Source organism: Trichoplax adhaerens, genomic scaffold, assembly GCF_000150275.1.
Source record: "Trichoplax adhaerens TRIADscaffold_24 genomic scaffold, whole genome shotgun sequence".
Taxonomy (NCBI): domain Eukaryota; kingdom Metazoa; phylum Placozoa; class Uniplacotomia; order Trichoplacea; family Trichoplacidae; genus Trichoplax; species Trichoplax adhaerens.
In genome coordinates, this window is record NW_002060965.1 from 720,239 (window position 1) to 743,389 (window position 23,151).

At 30.0% G+C, this 23,151-nt stretch overlaps 2 protein-coding genes across 2 annotated transcripts; both read right to left on the reverse strand.

Annotated features, from left to right (window-relative positions):
- Positions 1-1,133: 1,133 nt before the first annotated feature.
- TRIADDRAFT_32551 (uncharacterized protein) lies at positions 1,134-10,319 on the reverse strand (the record flags this gene model as incomplete). Its single annotated transcript, XM_002117456.1, has 19 exons — positions 1,134-1,254; positions 1,472-1,612; positions 1,755-1,870; positions 2,203-2,309; positions 2,475-2,562; positions 3,107-3,181; positions 3,528-3,689; positions 4,308-4,396; positions 5,052-5,184; positions 5,358-5,465; positions 7,035-7,131; positions 7,302-7,419; positions 7,699-7,801; positions 8,481-8,512; positions 8,678-8,801; positions 9,097-9,142; positions 9,307-9,371; positions 9,943-9,990; positions 10,182-10,319. Coding segments are annotated over 19 exons (1,911 nt in total), but the record flags the coding sequence as incomplete, so codon positions are not given.
- Positions 10,320-17,566: 7,247 nt separating this feature from the next.
- TRIADDRAFT_64353 (uncharacterized protein) lies at positions 17,567-21,998 on the reverse strand (the record flags this gene model as incomplete). The annotated part of the gene is made up of 20 exons (XM_002117457.1): positions 17,567-17,927; positions 18,039-18,157; positions 18,231-18,288; positions 18,365-18,422; positions 18,506-18,557; positions 18,637-18,695; positions 18,821-18,888; positions 18,976-19,019; positions 19,102-19,171; positions 19,247-19,336; positions 19,412-19,453; positions 19,549-19,635; positions 19,734-19,787; positions 19,860-19,953; positions 20,042-20,099; positions 20,381-20,469; positions 20,583-20,678; positions 20,852-20,895; positions 21,230-21,383; positions 21,886-21,998. 20 exons carry the CDS (start codon positions 21,996-21,998, stop codon positions 17,628-17,630), a joined length of 1,749 nt encoding a protein of 582 aa, XP_002117493.1. The 3' UTR covers positions 17,567-17,627.
- Positions 21,999-23,151: the final 1,153 nt, after the last annotated feature.

Genomic DNA, 23,151 nt, shown 5'->3' on the forward strand with positions numbered 1-23,151 from the left:
CATTCTAATTATACTGAAAAATGCTTTATGATTACAGTGTAAACTGTTAATAATATTGTATATATAATTTAGCAATAGTAGAATTGTATTGTTTTAACTCACCCAATTGAACGGTTGATTGATCATAGCTGAATTTTAATAGTCTACTATGACAGTGAGTCTCTAACGTTTTTAGTCTTTCAGCATCGGAAAGATTGTTATGACAATCGTACAAACATTTCTATAATCAATGCGACGTACGCATACATATGTACATTGTAGGGGAGGCTTTAAAAAATTGAGCATTGCTATAGATCAATCTTTAGAGGGTAAAACTATCACTTCCATTTATGTTATAAATATTTCTGGCAAAAGATTAGCGAATAAAGTTTCGAATATTTTTAAGCAATATTGTATCAAATTTTTCTTGATCGAGTATCTCATGTAATTTTAGGCGAAAGATTAGCAAATAAAGTTTCGAATATTTTTAAGTAATATTGCATAAAGTTGTTCTTGATCGGATATCTTATACAATGGTAGCAATAAATATTTATATGCATTATCTTATGTAATTGTAACAATAAATGTCCAGATATTTCTAATCAAGATAACATTTAATTGTTCTTATTGGAGCACTTTAGCTTTTTGACTTAAATTCCTACCAAGAAAAATTTTTAGCGATTTCGAATTAGATTAAAGTACATCAATTTTCCATTCCTGAGTCAATGGGTCAAGTGCGTATTTCTGCTAGTTGAAGATAAAATTTATTACCTCTAAAAGATTATAATTGCATGATATAGTATAACTGTTGTTAAATTATTAATTTAGAAGTAATGTCTGATGAAAGTAATTATATCAAGTGAGATAAGATATATAACTAAGGAACCCTCTTGAATTGAAAACTTTACTCAAGAGTTTATACTTCAAAATAAGTTAATGAACATTACGAAGGTACAATCATAAAAAATGAAAGATATGCTTGAGGATACAACGGTAGCCAATTGCTAGAGTATAAATCTCTAAGATTAAATTCATACTGCATATAAAAATGCTCTTTATTACATTGGCATAACATGAAAGAGAGTCACTATTGGTATAAAAATTGAGTATACTTTTTTGGCAAAACATAGCTAGCATTGAATATTGCATACTATTCATTCTAATCCAAATCCCTTCGAGTTAGCTAAGGCAATTAGTAATTTCTTCTTCAAGATATGTTTACTCTTGTAAGGTGGTAGACATAACTGATTGAAGCATGTTTGTGATGTTGGGAGGCTGAAAGAATTTTCAAAAGTCAATAAATACCAAATCAATTCAAAATAAGCAATTTTATATTAGCCACCAATCAAAATAGTTTATCAAACTAAATTGTGACAACAAACATTTAAGTATTTATTTATACTACGTCAGATATTTAAATATTATCTATTTCGTTAATATATAGGTCATTAAATAATTGCATACATACATTATTGTATTCTATTGCACTTACTAGTCTGTATTTTCAACATAGAGAATTTTAAAATTCATCTCTGTAATGCCTCCAACTGGAATACGATCACTCCCAGTAACGAAAGAAAGAAGCTGCCTCTGTTTATTTTTAGATAATTGTAAAGCTACATCCCAGAAATTCCTATATCATTGGCGATTACAGTATAAAATATTCTATAGGTTATTCACTGGATTGTTGGCTTATAGATTTACAACATGCTTTCAATTATTTTAGGAATAAGTATGAATCCTAATCAAGTTAGCGGGAGTAATTCTTTACATACTTAATAACACGATTATCTTTTGTGTACCCTTCGTATTGTGTAATGGCCATAAGCTCGGTTATATCAAAATTTGGATAACCACAAATTAATATTTCAAGTTCTTCAGCTTTAAGAAACTAGTAACAGTAAGATTAATTGATTATATATCTTCAGTTTATAAAGTTAACTAATTTTACGTATGCGATTACAAACAAATGTGTAGATAAATTAATTATTAGCTTTAGACGTAATCTAATCTAAGTAAAGTATAATCAGTCCATCATTTTAGTCGTAAACAGTTTATACGTTAGTATGATTGGCTCGTAATACGTACTGATTATGAATCAATAGTAAAAATAAACTAAATTAATAGAAGGACTTAATCTAAGTAAGCTATAAGATTAGCATTGCTAACTTATTTTATAGTTAAAACTAACGACAGTCATCAAGAGATGATTCTTAAACTTACCGTTAATGAATTAGATGTACAGACAGTATGAAATCCACGATAAAATGAAGAAAACTGATGATAGATAATCCGATTCATCATAAAGTCCACGTATAATTGAACATATTCTAATCAAGGTGATGAAACAGAATTAGGATTCCATAAGCAATATCTTTATTAAATCAAAACAAATTTATTAAATAGAATCGCTAAAAATTCATGCCTTCTAATCAATATTATTGCTGTCGTTAAAATAGTGATGCCCTACTTCTGACGTGTAACTCGGAACTCACCGTAGCGATTTTTGTTTGTAACTGGAATTTTATTTCCGTTGGGTTTCAGAATATGTGTATTGACTCGCTCAAAAGATTGATAGGATAACTAAAATTTATAATGTAGAAGTACATTACTTTCAGGATTGATCTTCATTTATTTATTTATTTATTATAATTTTAAGCTTAAAAATTTTCATAGATTAAAGCAAAAAGAGGATGCAAAATTAAGGAATCAATTTTTTAACAGATGTAAAGAAGTAACTTATAGATTGTATAGTAAATAAAGAAATTTCATGCAAAGAGTCGATGTCGTACTTCTCAATAAAAGCCATTAAGTAAATGGCTGAAGATATATTATATAATTCAAACAAGCTTTCAATAACGAATGAAGTTAGATCTTCTTTTGGATATAAGTAATACTCGTATAAATTACATGAAAGTAAACCAATTAAAAGCAAAGAATTGATGTTTCTCGACCGAAATTATCTGACAAATAACAGATCAAACTCTGTCCTAGATAACTTCTTAAATTATTAAGGCAATGGATTTATCAATAAACTTGTAGCATTACTTGATCGAACTATGCACAATTATATCTAGTCAAAGCAAGTCCCATGAATCTACAGTATACAATGGTGATTTTGACTTACTTGAAATGTATAACAAAAATCTTCTTCAACATTGCCATTATAATCAAGAAGTTCTTGCAATCCATGAGCTAGATCCTATCATTGATTGAAATTTTATAAGATCAATAAGAATATGAACTAACTTTATCATTTGCAAAAATAAGTAGATGTACAGTTCTGAAGTAAGCCATTTATCTATGACATAAATTATCCGCTTAAGTATGCTGCATAGAATACCAATTAATGCATAGCTATACATATCGATTAACTTTAATTTTGTAGACTTTATAACGTATCCAATTTTAATCGCAAAGATGTTATTAAAGATATTTATAAATTCATTTTAACTGATATTACCGATAAGATTGATTCATGTGATATCAATAACTTTTAAGTAAATATTAGATCTGATATTCAATATAAGATTCAAGTTATAATTTACCGGAAATACTTGCTGTAAGTCATTTAGATTTAAATGTGCCATTCCGACGCGAGTTTGAGGCCTATTAGAATGTCCACTAGGAAGTGCTAATAATTTTTTATAGCATGGACGTGGAAATCTTATATCTAAAACGATACTGTTATAGACCGCTAAGCCCATTAACTATAGAGATGTACGATGAGTTAAGGATATACAGTACATAATACGATAATTTAGTATTTCAGTATTTCTCTCCATTAGTGACGGAACGAAATTAGGGATGATATCCAATAAACTTAAAGCATTATAATCAATCCATCTTATATTGTGATGATTTGCAGTCTAATATATTTGTAACCCTTGCCGGTAATGCACACATAAATGAACATAAGTTAAAACTAATGCCATAAGCTCATTTTACATACCGATTAACTCTAAAGCAGTTAATAAACTTATCATTTTGGGAATATTAGAATACGTAATATAGATAGAAGAATATTTTATACAGCTATAAATCGCATTACAGTAAAAAATTCAGATACTTAACAGATAGCTTTCAATATCACTCATTGAATAATATATAATTAGTGCGTTGTTTTTAATAGATTTAGGAAGTCTAACATTACTTTAATAAGTAATTTCTACAATATTCTATAAGCGTTAAGCAATATATCAATAGTTCTATTCGCTGCAAATAATTCAAGTAAAAATGAGTACGAAATATAATTGACTCGAATCTAGATTATCTAATTTGATGGATTGAAAACTACCCCTACGTTGAAAATTAAGATAGAAGGATACTACACCAATCAAGTTATATTCCATTAAATTGCCTGATCGGCCCATGGTGAACCAGAAATTCTGTGTTATTTTGTTATAAGAAAACATGCCTATAGATAAAACGATGCAAGGCAACTCTTTAAAGAAAGGTAATTAGTAATTAATTTAAGAACTTATTTGCCTAAAGAGGATGATTGGTTCGACTCGAAAGTATTGCAGCCAATAAAAATTCCTATTGACTATATAGTTTATTAAAAACTTTAAAACTCCGAGAAAATTAAACCTGCTGTAACTACTTATAAACTAGATTTAAATACCGATCTTTTAGGAGCTATAATATTACGTTATCTTGACTAATTTCCTTACTGTCAAAGTTATAATGCTAAACTGTCAGTTATCTTGCAAGTTAAATATCAAAACACCATCTGTAATAAACTAATCTTTCTTAGTTCAGTCAATAGACATGTGTATAAGAATCAGCTTTTCTAGAAACTACGATAATACTCCATTACTACCCATATTACTAATAACTGAGTTACATTATCAATAAATAATAGAAATATTAAACTCTATTACTTTACACAGATAGCCTGCAACTGTGTAACTTTACAACTATTTCATCATAATATCTATGGTATCAGGTTTAAATATCATTCTCACTTCATTATGGCACTATTTATTCAAACTCATTTTAAATAAAAGAATACCTGAAATTCAAATTGTTAACTCTATTGCTAAAACTAAATTCATCTGTTTATGCTATACCATATTCAGATCGAAATATTTGTCGAATTAATAAAAGGAACCATTCCTTAGTCAGGCCTCCCATATCTAACCCTGGTTCACCAATAAATGTAACTGTAATCTTCTTTTTAAGTTGATCCTGTTTATTTGCAATCTATGATTAAGAGAAATGAAAGAGATCAAATGAAAATTAATACGTGTCTATGTTGACAGAACTTTAGGTAGATACTTAATATTAGATTTTTGGATTGCTAATAATTGAATACAATAAATTCACCAATCATCTAATATATGGCAAAAGCGACCTGATTAACAGAATCATTTTACCTCATTAAGTGAATCGGAGACAATATGCGAACGTCTTACAGTTAGGTTTAGAAAAATGGCACTGGTATTAGGCACTTTATTCTCTCGGACTCTTTCTATTAAATCGCGCTATAAATAGAAAAAGATGATTTTCACCATTATTACTTTACGAACTTTTGCCATAGTAGTAGTGAAACTGTAAGTAATATGTGTATATCACGCTATTAGAAATTTTCTTACGCCTGTATTTGATTAATCTAGTCAAAATTATAGATATACGAAAATATGAAAGTATAGTTCATGAAGCTAGATTAACTGGTTAACTGTATTTCTATACGTATAGTAGCTGCTATATTACGTATATGATATCAGAAAGCAAAATCAGATTGAAGGTTCTCCTGCTAGAGGTATAAATGTTATGGTGATAGTTAACAGTCAGAAGATGTTAGTGAACAACGGGCAGAAATATTGTAAATCATCTTATATTCATAATTTGCTGGATGCCATGCTGTACTAAAAATATAAATTAGTTACTGGCGGTCAGAGATCGAAAAATATTAATAAGTAACATGAAAGATAAATTATCCGATGATCATAATAAAGAGTTTTAAATCATGGCCTAAGAAATGATAGTAAATAAAGAATTATAATGTCCACTTTTGGCAGCATATACACGGGTCGTGATGATTAACATATGATAAGGCAATGATGGCAAATAACATGTGAAAAAATGGGATCATTCAGTAGCTGTGATAAGAGACAACCCAATACGGTATCTTCTACTAGCATGAGCAAAAGTCTATCGATATCAACAGTAATTAAGAGGTCTATGAATTAAAGCCCATGAAAAACGAATCATTTATTTAAGATTTAATAGAATGCTGACTGGATTGGAGTAAACTTCAGTGCAATGTAATACGAGGTGTAAATAATATTTCCGGAAAAATTAAAGTTCTGGTCTTAACCGAGGGTTATTATAAGGCATAAGAATAAATTAATTATCCAGTAATCACATGGCACCAGAATAAAATGGACAAGAAGCGTTTTTCATATTTACAATGTAGGCCAGCAAGTTTAGATGTATAATAGAACTTGAGAAAATAGCCTTCGTATTCATCTATTGCTGAATTGTGAACGGACAGAGAATAAATTAATTCTTCACTGATCACATGATTAGCAATTTGAATTTTGACTACTGAATTAATTAAAGCAATAAACCGGCTTAAGCGGTTTATGGGGTATCAATTATTTCATACGTTACTTTATGACTTAAATGTGTAGAATACGAATACTAGATACACCTGAAATTGAACTAGAATAATTAGGATAGCCTAAGATCTTCATAATTTAAACTAAATATACGTACATCAACCCGACTATCAATGTTGTTTTATAGCTTTATTATATTTGGAAACATATGCACTTGCATCAATTTCTATGAAGCATTTAGGCGATTAGTTGGGGTTGTATGGTAAAGTTGTGTTGTAATTATCAAACTGCCGATAGAAATCGAATGGATTGAAAAGGAAGCAATTTCATTATCGGAATAAAGCTCAATCAGGAACTTCCGATATAATTTATGAGTTATACTCTTAGCATAATTCGGTTTGTACATATACACAGAAATAGGAATATAATATTTTTAAAGTCAATTAAGAAATTATTAGCATGTGGTTAATCAGCAATGATTTTAATTACCCTAGCTGTTGTAATCATTTGATTTTCGGAATCATGATGCATGATGATCTGTTTAGCACGAAGGCTTAGTAAAAACGGATATTGGCAAAAGCAAAAGCTGTAATAAATATTAATTTATCTTCAGTGTGCTTATACAGATCTATTTGATTATAATACTATATTAAAGTATTAATCTAAACCGATCTTGCTAAAAGCACGATAATATCCGTCATGTTGCAACTGGTTAATATACCGTAGGATATTTATCTGTGCTGATAATTATCATACCCGTCTGACTTCTTTTGCCATCGATAGTAATCTGCCATTAAATTGATATGATCCAATGTATTATTATAAAATTCTACATAAGAAAGAAAATTCGACTTCGATGTATAGTTGGCCTTATCTACGATAAGAGAATGGACATTGAGGCTGCAATGAGTAAGTATGAATAATAACATTAAATTATCTAAATTGGATATAGAACTAGTTGTTATTTTGCGAGCTTTTTCCTTTATTAGAACCTCGAAAGTTCAACGTTATACAAATCTTTTCTTGTTTAGATCTTTTAAAGGAATATGCAGGTGCAAGTCATGTTATCATTATAAAAGTAAATTATTCGAAGTCACAGGTTTATACCTGATACAGAGGCGAGATGAAATCAATTAATTTCACGGCTACTTACATAAAATTTCTAAGACTTTAGCAGCTGCTGGAATCCACCACAATGTTGCGTTAGATGGTGGCAGGTGATTAGATTGATCAGGAAATACCCGCAGGGATATAAACTAATATTATTCATTAATAGCTTGTTAGAAAGATTGCTTTTAATCATAATGATAGCAGATGCATGTGCTTGCCGTACGATATAAAGATAAATGCTCGTACTACTGGAAAATTTATTATGGCTCAGCAAGATTTTATCTATCATGGTTTTTTTACTATAATCGATACAGTATAACTTTCATATAACTGAAAATCTTACTATGACTATTCCCTATCTCATACGCCAAGATCTTTCTTACAGTAATTTTAACATGCTCGAAAAAGGCCACCTTTTAGCTAAAAATATTAATGTGGCTTATCGTACGATTCATCTATAATAATTACTTTTAGTGCAAGTATCATCTATATGTTAATCTATAGCTGAAGAATCTTAGTTTTGCTATTCACACTGCAACTTGCTCAAATTTCGAATAAAATAACGTTCTAGATACTGTACGGCAGACTTTCCTAAATATAACTAAAAAGCTCACCATAACAACATCAATATCTAATCTGCTCTAATATTCGTATCAAATAACCCCTTTGGCGGGTTTAAAAGTGCGATTGAAATATCTGAATAGAACTGAAGGTCAATATAGCTGTGATCGTATTCAATGTATAGCGGAAATTTCCTGTAGAATGATTTCACTTCCGAAATACAATCACGGAATTGATAATCGTGGAGTTCATACAATTATTTACCTGATGTATATTGGATATAACCGCCCTGAAAACTGTAGCATCGACTCTTTTCGTGTATCCGTTCAAAATATTAGTGTATTACGTTTTAGATGATTTATAAGAGAATGAAAACAGAGATCGAAGAGTTCGATCCTTTTGAGAGCAATTATATTATGGCATAAAATAAAATGACTTAGTGATTTTTAATCAATGTATACTAAATTCAACATACTTTACGATCCATTGCCCCAAAATTCGATGATTAACATCAGATAGGAAGGCAATCTGACGCAATAAATGAGCAAAAGCCACATAGGTAGATGAATGGCTGAACTGAGGATCCTGTAAATAAATAGACCTGAATTAAAAAGTGAAATTTTTATTCTATGTTATACTTAAGCATAAACAGTAAAAAAATGATATTATCCCATGCTAAAATTTAAGTCTTAGCTAAAAGAAGCATTAACTTTATATGCAGTCATTGAATATAACAAGTGTGGTAAACGTGAATTTTCGAATTATTTAATATTCATTAAGCAGATAAAAGACAGGTTTTGGCACAATGTTTTTCATTTACGGCACATAAGATGATAGTGTATCAATTTGGTATAATTTACAGCTATATTAATGAGCTCACCAACAGTAAAATCAAATAAGCTTTCAGTTCATCAACAGTGTGTTCCCTAGATTATCAAATATGATATATTAGATAATTCTGCATTTATTCTGGCATAGATTATTATATAACTGAACGCAAAATTCTATCGTACAGGTAAATCAAAACATAAATTATAGAACGAAATACAGATATCGAATGGCTACAATTGCAATTATATTTATAACTTACTTCTTGATTTGATTAATAAGTAAACTGGTAATGCATTTGAGAACTATTCTATTAACTTTTCGGGGCTAAAAGAAACGATTAAACATATTAGTAAGCTGAGGTATTTACCTATTTCCAAAATAAGCTAATTAATATTCTATGGCGCCTTTTTTTCTCATTATCATAATATATAAAAATATCTCTCTATTTGTAATAAGTTATTTAGCACACGTCATCCTTGATAGACTTGTCAAATATTTAAAATTATGAAACAGTGTATTATTTCTTTAGATGAACTACCAGTTTTAATAGCAAATTAAGTGTTTGAAGTATTGTGACTTTACAACTGTTTAGCCTTGCAGATTTACGAGCTGATTTGCTCTCTCTTTCTCAAATAATATACTGCTAACAGACAACATTTAACTATATATAATTTGAATCTCTAAGATATTACTGAGGCATAGAAAACTAACTATCACTACCTTAGTTCGATTGAGATGATAATTGACAATTTATATAATTTATTTACCGGATATTGCGATCTACAATTGTTATCTAATATTGCAGTATGATTATTTTATTAGCAGATTAGTAAATATTCTGAGTGACTATTTTAATTGTTCATAACAAGATCAAAACTTTTTCCGATTCACTTACAGTTGAAGAAAGAGAATTATAAACTGTTCGAACATATAGAAGGTCGATCTCAAATGATCCAATCGTTGAGCTTTCATTCTTTTAAGACATAATCGCAATACATTTTAATGTAGATAATGTTAAAATTATATCTCCTATTTTACGTAAAGGCTACTATGGCCAATACTGAGCTGATATAAAAATTTTCATTGCAGATAGTGTGCTAGAAGATCTAGGCTACATTGTCTGTAATAACGTACATGATGTTTGCTGCTACTGTGCAATCCTTTCGAATCTTTAGTTAATTGAAATGTGGATGCAAGTTGATAGAAAGAGTCAAATGTTGTCTTAAAATAGTTTATCATTGGTTGCCAATCGCCATTGATTTTTCCTTGTTCATAACAACGACTGGGAAAGATACAGAGAATGATGATATTTAAAGTCTGCACTATAAGTATGAGTAAAAATTGACTATAAATACAGAAATAACTTAGAAAACTCGGTATTACAAACTAATTGGATGATATGTTCTGTATATATAGAGACAGAGAAATTACATGTATGAATTTATCTTTGTATATTTTGATATAAAGTACAAGATTAACATGCTACTTTGAATGACGTATCACTATATACATAGGCCGAGAAATTGCATAATTATACTCATCATATATGTTTTAACTTAGTTAAAGATTGCACTACTAAATGGAACAATGCGGCATGAGTATATCATCCATAGATTAAGAAGTCATATAAGGTAATTATCGCGTAGTTTAACATGGTAAGCAATCGTAATATTAATTTAAATAAAGGGCTAATTATACCAAGGCTGAGGAACCACGAATATTTACCCATACGTTTAAAAATATTAGCAGATTGCAACATGAATTTAACGACATATTAAATTTATAAAGGCCAAGGAATTATTTATACTCATATACGAATTTTAATCGCGGGTGCGAAGTTATGATAGCTATTTTCATCAAATGCTATCTTTTGCAGCTATATTAATATTGTATTAGCATATGATATAGCTCCACTCAAATTAACCATATTTCTTATACGATTTATGCAGGGAAAGAAGGATCACGTTAAGAATAGATGAGACTCATTACAGCGAAATAATCTATCTCTCTAACAGCTAGTATAACACTGCCTCTATAAGCTTACTTGAATCCAGCTTGATCAATGCATCCGATATCTAATTGTTGATGATCTTCTACAATCAAGGTGGGAAGATAGCCATGTCCAATATTTGCTAATTTGAGGTTGGATCTATCATGACTAGTATCTATAACTTTATTCTCCTTTTCATCAGTTAATCGATTATTTTTTTCCGTACTAAGATGGTGATAGCTTGCTGGTCTTTTTGTTTTACTAATGATATTTACCATAGGTAACACTAGACTACTGCTACTGCGACTTGTAGTCAAGGACTTACCATTCCCCTGTAAGCAAATAATAAAAAATAATGGTTCTTTTGATTTATACGAGCAACATTAGCCGATCTATTTCATATCATGAAATCTTGTTGGTAAATTAGTTTATTACCATATCCTTAGTTACTCTATACTATAGTTTCAGGCGCCATTTAGTCTACAAAATTGTAGAACTAATTGTGACGCTCTTTTGAGAGCTATTTTCAACTCAAAACTTATTATTTCACGGAATAACAAATCAGACATTAAAATTATAAAATTGCTATATATTCTGTAATTTCAATAACGTCATTGAGGTTTGATATCAGTAAACCAATAGAATATAAAAAATATCCTTATTGATACCTTATGCTGTATCATTATTAACTCTATATACGTATGCACGTGATTTAGATATTTATCTATAATTAAAATTAAAGAATATACTTGACGGTTGCTTTTCAATCATTTTTTGTCGGGTTATTATTACGCTCTGGAAACTGTTAAATAATTCTTCATAGCTATAGACTAAAATTTAAAGCCAATTAAGGCCGATAATACCTTGCTATATAACTATCAACTGCAACGAGTGATCAAACTAAAGAACTATGGAAGGAAATTATAATAGATATCATTAAACGATTAATGTATGCAAAATAAACCTACTTATAATAATAACAATCTAAACATAAGTTAAATTTCCTGCGTTAAGAAGTTTACTATGGCCATAATGAAGTATTCAAAGTGTGCAATGGAAATCTTATTCATACTAATAGCATGTGTAGTTATAAATTAAGTTTCCTGTACTAAAACTTTCTATAACGATAACTTAGTTGCCAAAACTTACAATCAAAATTTTATTACTACGTGCATAATTGCAGTTCGAACTATTGTAATTACAATTAAATAATGAAAGTACCGTATTTAATAAAAATACTATACGCTAGTAAATTATCATTGTTTTAAGCAAACGGTCAAAGTACGAACAGAAAATTCTGCCTTTTCACGGCAATCTAATTATATTTTAAGTTCTATACGTAGAGAAATTCTACATGTTATAATGATATCTAATTGCATTCAAGGTATATTAAATTAGTGTTCTAAGTAGTAAAATATGCGCGTAAAAATATTTAAAATATTTTTCATAGCTATTATTAAAGGACCAAAGGAGTGAAAATATTATTCAAAACGATGGCAAGCAAATTGTGAGCGTTCATGATGGGCTACTTAAGGAAAGCCTAATCGTTTTCAAGTATTCCATGCCTTAATTTTCTGTTATCGTTTTGCTATGATTAAGAGTCAAAGTAATCAATAACTGTTCCTAATAATAGCAAACTAATCGTGTGATTAAAATTTTCGCGCAAAATAATTATTGTAGCAACGATTAAGTGATCAAGTAATAGTCAATTTATCGAAACGGTAATCTAATTATGAAACTAAATTTCTATATAAAATAATAAGTATCGTTATAGCAACGTAATTATTATAGCTATGATTAAGTAATCAAGTAATCATCAATTCATCATGATGGCAATCTAATCATGAAATTAAATTTTCACGTAAAATAGTAAGCATAGTAGGAGCTAAGTAATTAAGTAGTAGAATTTCTATTCATAATAATAGTGCAGTTAAAGTATCAATAAATTAAATTTTCCACGGGAAAGAAATTGTACTAACTATAGTAAATCAACAAAGTAGTAGAAATTTGATAATAATTCATTATAAGTTGACTGTTTTGTGTCAGGAAATTGTTATAGTTAGAATTGCACTAGATATCTAAAGTTACAGAATTTTATCTGAAATATTAACAGTCCAATCAGTACTTAATATCCGCTTAGGAGAATTATCATAGATGTAACTAAATGATTGAAATAGTAAAAATTATGTTCTTGGTATTATCAAAAATTTGTTACGTTTACAACATAGAGAAATTATCGTCCATGTTATATTATCGAATCAACTTTATATAATTCAATATTAGGTAAATAGAAAGATTTTTAAGTTTGATTTTTAAATAACCTAGAGAGCAAAATGAATATTGCGATCCCAATTACCTTCTGTGGTATCTGAGTATATGGTCTTTCAAGGTTATGATTCATTCTGGCCTCCAATTTGTGATGATTACTGTTATTGGATATTGGTGGTAATTTTGCCTCATCTTCCATTTCTTTCTTTAACGGATGATTCAGCTAATAAATATCAAAATTTGGGAATGAACAATCTGCTACCTTGTGATCACAGTAACTCGAAATATGCTAGAAAAAAGACGAGATGATAGTGATACTGATATCGTCCTGGTATTATAAATGTTGTTTAATTAAACTCTTATAGTATAAATTAATGTTCATGAATGACTGTTAGTCAATGTAGTGGACATCTACCTACGTCAATTTGATCAGTATAATTTATTTTCCTATTTATTAGTATTGATTTTCAAGTTACTACCGGTTCGTACTCGTATCTAATTCAAATTACCACTAATCCCACTTACGAAACAACTATTAAAACTAAATTACTAAATAGCTATATAAAATAATTTCTCTATCGCCAAAGGAACCTACTAGTTCTATCGAAAGTGTAACTAGTACTATCACAACATCAACGAAAAATAAGCGACAAAGTCTGAGTTATTCTTGCACAACTTAACTAATAGTTCTGCTATCATTAGGATAGGAGACTTAAAATAGCCATCAAATGAAACTGAGGTATAAGATTTGTTCGATGATTCCAAAGCGATAGTAGCAATAATAAGACGTTAGCATCTTTAGAGGACTGATACTTGTAATATAATCTACGGAGAGAATTTTATTTATTTACAGTTTATCTACTTTATCGTTTAACATGGTGATATAAACAGTATAATAAAAAGCTATTATAAAATTTTCTAATAGCATGATATTGGGTGAAACAGTTGCAAGATGTAGAAACTAGAATAAAGTGGTAAGAAAAAGAGCAAGGTACCCATCATCATATATGCATACGGCATTATTTATATATATTTCTAACGTCCATCAATAGTAATATAAGTAATATAACTTATTGAGAAATTAGAAGGACATCACTATCACTCGACAGAGCGTTTACTTCCTTTGTAAATAACTTTTTCGCGTCAGAACAGAACTTACAAAATTCTCAATAGCATAATAATAAAAATAGCATGATTTTATCGTCGCTTGAAGGTATATTCTGAATTATAAATATAATGGTGATGATGATTCAATTTAACAACCGTAAGAGTGTGACAATAATGAATACGGGAAAGGAAATTTTTAAAAGATACTCATGTAATGCGTTCCGATATCTGATAAAGAAGAATAGTCCATTTGAGCTGTTCAAGGATGAATTCACAATCATTTCTACTTCACTGTAATCTATTTTGTGGCGGCTATCTTTACAAATTAGCATTATTTGCTTTGAATTCATTTGTTGATTAGGGTAATTTTACCTTGGGCGGTTTATAAGTTGAAGAAAAAATTCCAACGCTTTACGATAGATCAACATAGAAAGATTGAATGCTATCCATTTCCTAGCTTTAGCTTGATTAATGATAAACACCTTGAACATTAAAAGGTTTGTTTTGTAGTTGATTCGATCAAGGAATTTATTTAAAATAGCTTGAAAAAGATATTATATATGAGTATAACAGATCACTTTCAATTGATGACCGTTAAGTAAATAAATAACAGCCGTCTATTCTCATCATTCGGTATTTGTTATCTTGATCAATCAATTATACATGGAATTAATTATTAAGATTATCATTGATCACTATGAAGGCATTAAAACTGAATGATGATTCGCTTTGAAATTTACAATTTTATTATTCAAATTCAATTGATTTCATTTATTCCATTATATCTAAGTATACATTGGAAGGAAATTCTGCACTCCTTTTTATTATGTTATTTATTGTCGTCGTAACGGAGGTAAAATAATTTCATTGTGGATTTAAAATTTCTTTCCTTATTCATTTCAACGTATTGCTCTCAGATTGAATTCAGAAAATGTAATAAATAGATCAAGGTATACCAAAATGGGATAATAATTAATTCATTAGTTCAATGTCTATTCCAATATAAAATCGCTTTTATTAATAATGAAAGCAAGAGTATTCAATCATCACTGCAATTGTTGAATTAACTCTATCGACTAATTTCATACTTGACGATATTTATAATAGCCATAGTTAATGATAAACAATTAAGATTTATGTACTACCAACCTGATTAACAGCGTTGCCAGCAAGTATAAAATGATTATTATCAGTAAATTGGAGACATAAAGGAAGTTGCCAACATCGTAGATACAACAAACCCATGGGTGTTATTTAATTAATAATATTGTAAAGGTAATATACGTACTTTGTTGATTTAACATCGATTAGCGGTATTCGTCAGATAGAAACAATTCAGATTTTTTATCATCATATCGATTAAGGATATTCATGAATAATATCATCAACGGATTGGAGTCAAATAAATGCTTTTAATGTCTTAGAATAGAGCGAATCTACTGATACTATCCAACTAACAATGCAAAATTTCTCGATCTAAAATGTTATTCAATTGCTCTTGTTCAATAAAAGTAATATCATCAAATTTCGACAGAATTTGTGTTAAGATTGAATTTTACGATGACAGTAATGACTGCAAGAAATTTCATCACAGCATGATATTTAAATGTATTCAACTTCAATATAATAGCAAAACATTCTAACACGCTCTTTACATTATCTGAACTGATCATTATAGTTTTAACTCAGGATATGCTTAGTAACAACGATGAATCATTAATAAATAAAATAGAGATAATCGCGGATGGATACATATAATTCCTATCTAAGCATATTCTCTTCAACGATGTGCTTACATAATCTTGGGCTATGGCAAATATTAATTTACAGTGGATTTTGATAAGAACTGCTCATTGTAGCAAACGTAGCGATTAAGTCGACTGAAGTTTGAGTTAGTATAAAATGAAAAGTTCTGCTCTACTGATGTTGATACCACTCGTTTGCTATCACCAGCTAAAACATTATATAAATGAACAAAAGTAGAAATTATCACCAAAAAATCGTTACACGTTACAATACAATACAATCGAGATTGGAATCAAAAATATAGTAAGACATTATTTATAAGTATCTTTACGTCGTAGTTAATCAGTATATTGGCTAGCTCACGCAATTGAAGGCTGGTATATATAGAAATTAGCATAGTACATGCATTAGGAGCTTTTGATAATAGGCAGAATGAAGAAGTCTGCTTCATTATAAAGTAGTACCCACCTCCTTGTGACTGTACTTACTTATATAGGTAATTACAAATAGGACTCAATACTTTCGCACCCTATTCCAACAATAAGCAGTTTATTCACAAGATTAATTTATCATCTACAGAACAAGCTAACGATAACCAAATAGATGGTGCAAAATGTTATATATAATATATTCTCATGTACATGCATATATACGTATATATGTATGTTGAATCGAACATAAAGACAATACATAACATATAGCTGTAGCTATACGGGTATCAACTATATAGTTATATACCACGTACTTTTTCTAAGTTAGAATAACAAATTATGCAAGATGTAATACTATAAAATACGATAAATCAGTATATGGCCACAGTACAGAAACAGAATCGCACTTCAAGCGTACTTTTCGCATGCTAGATCCATAGAGGATATGATAGAGGACACATCAGAAATCACAACTGGTGACTTTTCATGTACTTTTAGGTATTACCAATAAAATTTTATAAGAGAACCTCAGTCGATTCAAGATAGAAAATCATCTTAAATTTAATTGATTATAACGAAAGGGAATTAATTAATTCATTTTCGTTACGTGTCTAAAATCGTCGAAATCCGCCCGAAAGCAAAAACTTTAGTAATACAAATACTGTATGTCCCCATGATACCATGTACTTCACTACTTGTAATAGTGTGAATAAAGTCAAAATATTGGTTTCAGGTACAAGACTATTACTGCTGTGTGAAATATGTTATACAATAATGAGTTTCACATTACGGTTACAATACGTCTAAAGACGATTAAGTATATTTTGCATGAATGAAACTGCTCAAGTTTATCGATTACATATAACAAAGATCGTAAGTTATATAATGGACTACCCCAGTTAGTACGGAAGTAGTTGTAGTTGCAAGAACCGAGACGAACGCTAACGCCTACGATATAGCTGTAGTCATCCAGTAATAAATATTTCTTTTATTAGAGGACAGATGATACGCAAAGCTATCAGCATCACAAGATTATTCTTAATAATAAATATTGGAGCCTGAAGCTTCGTCCTTTCCGTTATCTGCAGCAGTAGATTCATTCAAGTTCTCAAGGGAAGGATTTTCAGAATCACTGTTATTTTCGCTGGTGCTATCATCTTCATCTTCGCATTCAACTACGCCTTTAGAATCAGATAAAGGAACGCTGAATGAATTTGATTCCCTGCAGAAAAAGTCACGCCCTGTCGAAGGAGCAGACACGAATTTATGTCCTGTAGCTTGACTTGATTCACTGAATCCAGCCACCGTTGGATCTAGCACAGCAGATTCATGAGGCATCTGAAAGTAACAAGTCTGCGCTTTATCACAATGTAAAATGAATACCTCATATAAAAAATTTAACTCATTTATTGTACTAGAAAGTAATGTATCACTAATAAATTTGCTAACCAGCTGGTGAGGAGCTCTAAATAGGAAATGCAGTGAATAGTTGATAATATTAATGAAGGATGAAGCATATAAATCCGCGAACCGCATCGCTTGTGATGCGTAAAACGTCTGTCTAGCACCTAATTGAAGATATACTGAAGTGAATTACACTTGACAATTATTGAAAAGAGTGAAATCATCAATTCTGCTCACCACTTCGAAATAAACTACCGAGTTTTCCATAAGCTCTGTCCATAGTTTCAACAGTATTCTAAAGTAAAAGTTAAATGCTTTCAGACACATGAAAAGTACCGCTGACTTTATAGTAATAAATACATCACACTCACAGCCAAATATTTTCGTAAACAGGTAATGTCAGGGGGGTTCTTTGCTGAATCATAGTCACTGCAAAAGTATATAATTCATGATTTAATCATTAATGCATATTTTGCAACATCAAAAAGAATAAATCGATTATACGCATATACCTATAAACATCTTCCAGTACACGTTCCAGTCCCTTCATTTTCAAGTAAATATCTGAATTGAAGGTAAAATATAACAAAATTTAAATAATAAATATTGTCGCTCAATTCATGTGGGATGAATCTTATCTAACCATTTTTTTGGGACCAAACTAACATTTCGCGATCGATTTCAGGCACAACTAAGAAGGTCCTAATATATTGTTAATGACAGTCATAATTACTTTTTCTTTCGTAGATACAAGCATTTACTAATAAATAAGTAAAATCATTCATAAAGGACTAGAACGAAGTTTATATCCTTTAACAATATCGTACCGCCATCCACAGCTTCGTTTAGATTTCAGTATGTCCCCAAAAATATGATCACCAAGGTATAAAATATCCTAAAGTAATTTATATTTATACACTGAATATGTTAAAAATTTCAACAGTCAAAGAATTAAAGTACGTAAGTGTAAAGGTGTCATTACTTTGCCCTTCGCTCCAACCATTTTCATGAAAACTTCCGAGGAACCTGTAAAAATTATATCATTTTTAAATTTAATTTAAAGAAGTGCAAACCAACAAGAAAGTAACTGAAATGATACGCAATTTACCTCCGGCATAAGTATGCCTTTTTTCAAAAGCTGCGGATGTAACTGACCCGACCTGAAGAGCTCCCGTTGTCTAAATTTGATATTAGTCATACAGTAAAACTTAGAAATTGCAACGCAAGAATTTAAAGCAATTTTTGATCCTTACCTCATTGACACATCTCATTGCAGTTCCTTCCTCGAAGAAAATTGGTTTCTTGGCATCGACAACGATGTAATCGAAGTAGTTTTTCCATGGCTGTAGAATAGATAAGTAGTAATTTTTAGATATTCAACTAACAAAATATACAAAAACAACTCACGGCCATCTTACCTTATCAGCATTAGCGGTATCAAATAGAAAGTTCATGATAGACTAGGTTTTTAATAAAAGTATGATTAACCAACTTGAAATTTGTTAAATCAGTTTAATTAAAATATACAAATACTAGTTATGATTTGATTACTTACTTCTGTGTACCAATATTCACTGTTTGTAATTAAAAACGTTTTTCTACCGCATTCACGCATGCGATTTAGTAAAACAGGTAGATGTGGCTATAAATAATACATAATAAACTTGAGATATATTTACTTAAACTTAGAATACACAATCTAAGATGTAACTAATTTCGCAGGATGATTATTTTAAGTACCTGCATTTCTACATATTTCTCAGGATTTTCCGCAGTAATTTGTTTCAGGATTCCCTATTTTAGTTATCATGTTAAACGATACTTTAGGGAATGAAGTACTCCGTAAGCATAAAGTCAAACACCTACTTTGTTATGCATCCAGTCAACGGATTCGCGCACATCTTGATGAATACTTTTGTAAGATAATCTAAGATATTTACTCTCAACTCCAGTGGGTTTCCTTATTAACACACAATATTAATATTAGCAAGACCAGATGAAGATCAATTATTTCACAGTGATTTAAATGTATAAATTAAATGACTGACTTTTGATACTCTGGTATTTTGTGGAAAAGGTCAATAATGGCAGCTAAAACATAAATCTCTGAAATATTGTAAAAAAATGTTACCAATGTCCTATTTAGATATTATAGTAGCTACGGAAACCGTCGCTAAAAAATACTACAAAGTCAACACTAATCTAATCTAATAAAATTATAACATCCTACAACGTACGCGTTCTTGGTAATTATTCATACTTGATTATAAGTGATAAATAATCACATATTTTACTACAGTACGTCATAATACTTTCCACAAGATCAACTAATTATGGTTATTAATAGTATAGTATAAAAGGTTCGCGCATATGGATTATGAGATTACCTGGTAAGTTAAATAGAGTATTTAAAATGAAGAAGCGCTTTTCTCCTGGAAGGACGTATTTATTTGGGTAAAATTCTCGAATTTTATGACTATCAAGCAAATTACGAGAAAAAATAAGTTGTTAGAGGCTGTATCGTACGCTATCAGTAATATGTACATCCATCAATGACGACAATTTGGATACTTTACAGTTTGTATATACCTGGAATAAACATGGAAACCATGTATACAAGTCATAATATTACCATGGGCATCAACTTTAAGAAGATTACCGTATAGGGTGTCGAAGAATAATCCTCTGAAAAGTGTGTACAATACCGTAGTGTTATTTGATCTGGTAAGGCATGATATCAGATATTTAGAAATAAAACAAGCTTCTTGATATTGCACATCTTTCACTTGAGTTGTCATTAAAGCAAGTAAAATTATAAATCATAAATTACAATTACACAAACATTTATTATATTTTACCTGACTGGAAATGTTGGGTCGTATTTGTAATTGGTTATCAATTCCTAATTAGTAAATATAAATTGATACGATTACTAAAGAATCCCACTGGCAAGCAAACATGCTAATTTCTATTTAACAATTTTGACTAAACTGTGCTGATATTTTCTGCTACGATTACTACTCATAAAAAATAAAGCTTTATCGATATTTACTAGAGATGAGTTAAAGACTTATGAGTATCCTATACATGCATAGCCATACCACCTAAAAGTTTATAAATTACTTTCTATAGTATGTTACCATTTTTAATTCATGCGGTTTGTGCTGCTAAAGAAAGTAATACTGTACGTTGAACAGGTTATTTCCAATGCATTTAATATATTAGCCAATCCATACCTTTGGATAACCAATTGATACTAGTCGCTTGGTTAAAATATTATACCCTAACTCCTCGTAGATAGGGGATTTATAAACGGCTAATGTATAATCCATATCAAAACCAAAGTAGCGAATTTTCTCTAAGCTAACATTTCGGTTAACGAACACACTCCTGCAAAGAAATTAAAGAAAGGTAACCCGATTTTTAACATTTCATATATGTCCAACGCCACCTCAGAAAACTGATATAGTAATAGTAATATTGTAGGCATAAACTATCAGAGATATAACGCGTTTTTTTGATCTGCAATACTGCAAAAGGAGTATCACAGACATGACTCCACATAAGAATAAGTTTTTGTGTCAGCATGAATCAAGTGCACACACTAAAGGTAAATTAAACTTTCTCAAAATATCATCTAATAGACATATTGCGAATCTTAATTGCTATATACTCGTCATCGTTGCTTGCGTTACCCAAACTACCATATACTGGTAGATATATTTGTTAAAAGATTACATTCCACATTCATGACTTATAACTGTTATTATTAATGGTTAAAAAAGGATAGGAATAACAGCATAAGGTCATGACTTCCACATCAGTCGGTTTAAAAGTGCAATATCTTTATAACTGTTAATTTATTTATCATTCTTTGATTTTATTTACATACCCATATAGTTGATTAAAATCAACAACATTCCTTTTCCTCTCGTCTGCATTATAGTATTGCGTTAATCGATTATCGATGTCAGCAGCTGATATGCACTTTTGATCTACTTCCATAATATTGACGTTATGTAGTTATCGCAACTTAACCCTCGAATCTTCCAGTACCTAAAAATATAAAAGAAATGATGCAGTTTAAAAAATTATTAATCTTATCGGTATATAAGAATTTCCAGCGATAGCAACAGTTGATGACTGTGACAGTGCCAGTTACAATATCAAAGTTGATTTGTTGTTGTAATGTTTTCAGTAATTGCCACACGCTTATACTCATATCTACAAAAAATTTCTGACATTTTTGTACGTTGTTTCTACGAATAACAACAGTGGTTAGAAAATATAGTAAAGCTTTTAATTTAGAATTACTGCATTCAACTAGACTACTTGTTACAATTGGCGTAGTAAGTGGTCACTGAGCGATTTTGCAAGTATTTTGCAGTATATCGATGATATTAGAGAAAAAATATTATTTTTTCCTGTTAAAGAATAAGAGCTAAAGCGCTGTATAGTAATTCACTGAAGCACATAGCAGCTAAATCTATATCTTATACGGGATAATCATAAATTAAGGAAATGTAATATTAAATTGATGTAATTTCTTTCGGGCTATTATACACCAAAATTTACCCTTACATTTATCCAATATATATTAGTAAATTTAAAAAAACTCAAAATTCAGAAGTTGCACGTCGTTTTCCTAATAATTGAAGATGGCTACTTGTGTGAAAGTTACGCTCAAAAGTAAGAACGGGAAAAGCTTTTAGGATAACAGGAGTAATAGAGCACTTGGCATTGACATAGCGAGATATTTCACAGTACATTACTGTATAACCGATCGAGCTTAAGGTAGCTCCGAAAATTATTTCAGTAATCAATAGCATATATAGTAATAGTTGTAAATCATTCGTTAAATACTTTCTCTCGCAGCGATTTTTAAGCGTATTAATTAATACGTACACGTAGCACAATGTACTCAGCATACTATATTACTTTACTATATTACGAGTAAAAAAATTTGTTCCCTACAAACTTTGAAATCAAGTTACTACTGTAGACATGACCGAAACAGAATTATACAAATACCGTAGGTTAAGGATATTTTTCTTGGGCAAACTATAGCAAATCTGAAGCTTACGGATAACTACGCAACTTGCTTGCGTCGGTATTTCGCTTTTTAATTCATAGCGCGATACTGAACATTAAAGACCCT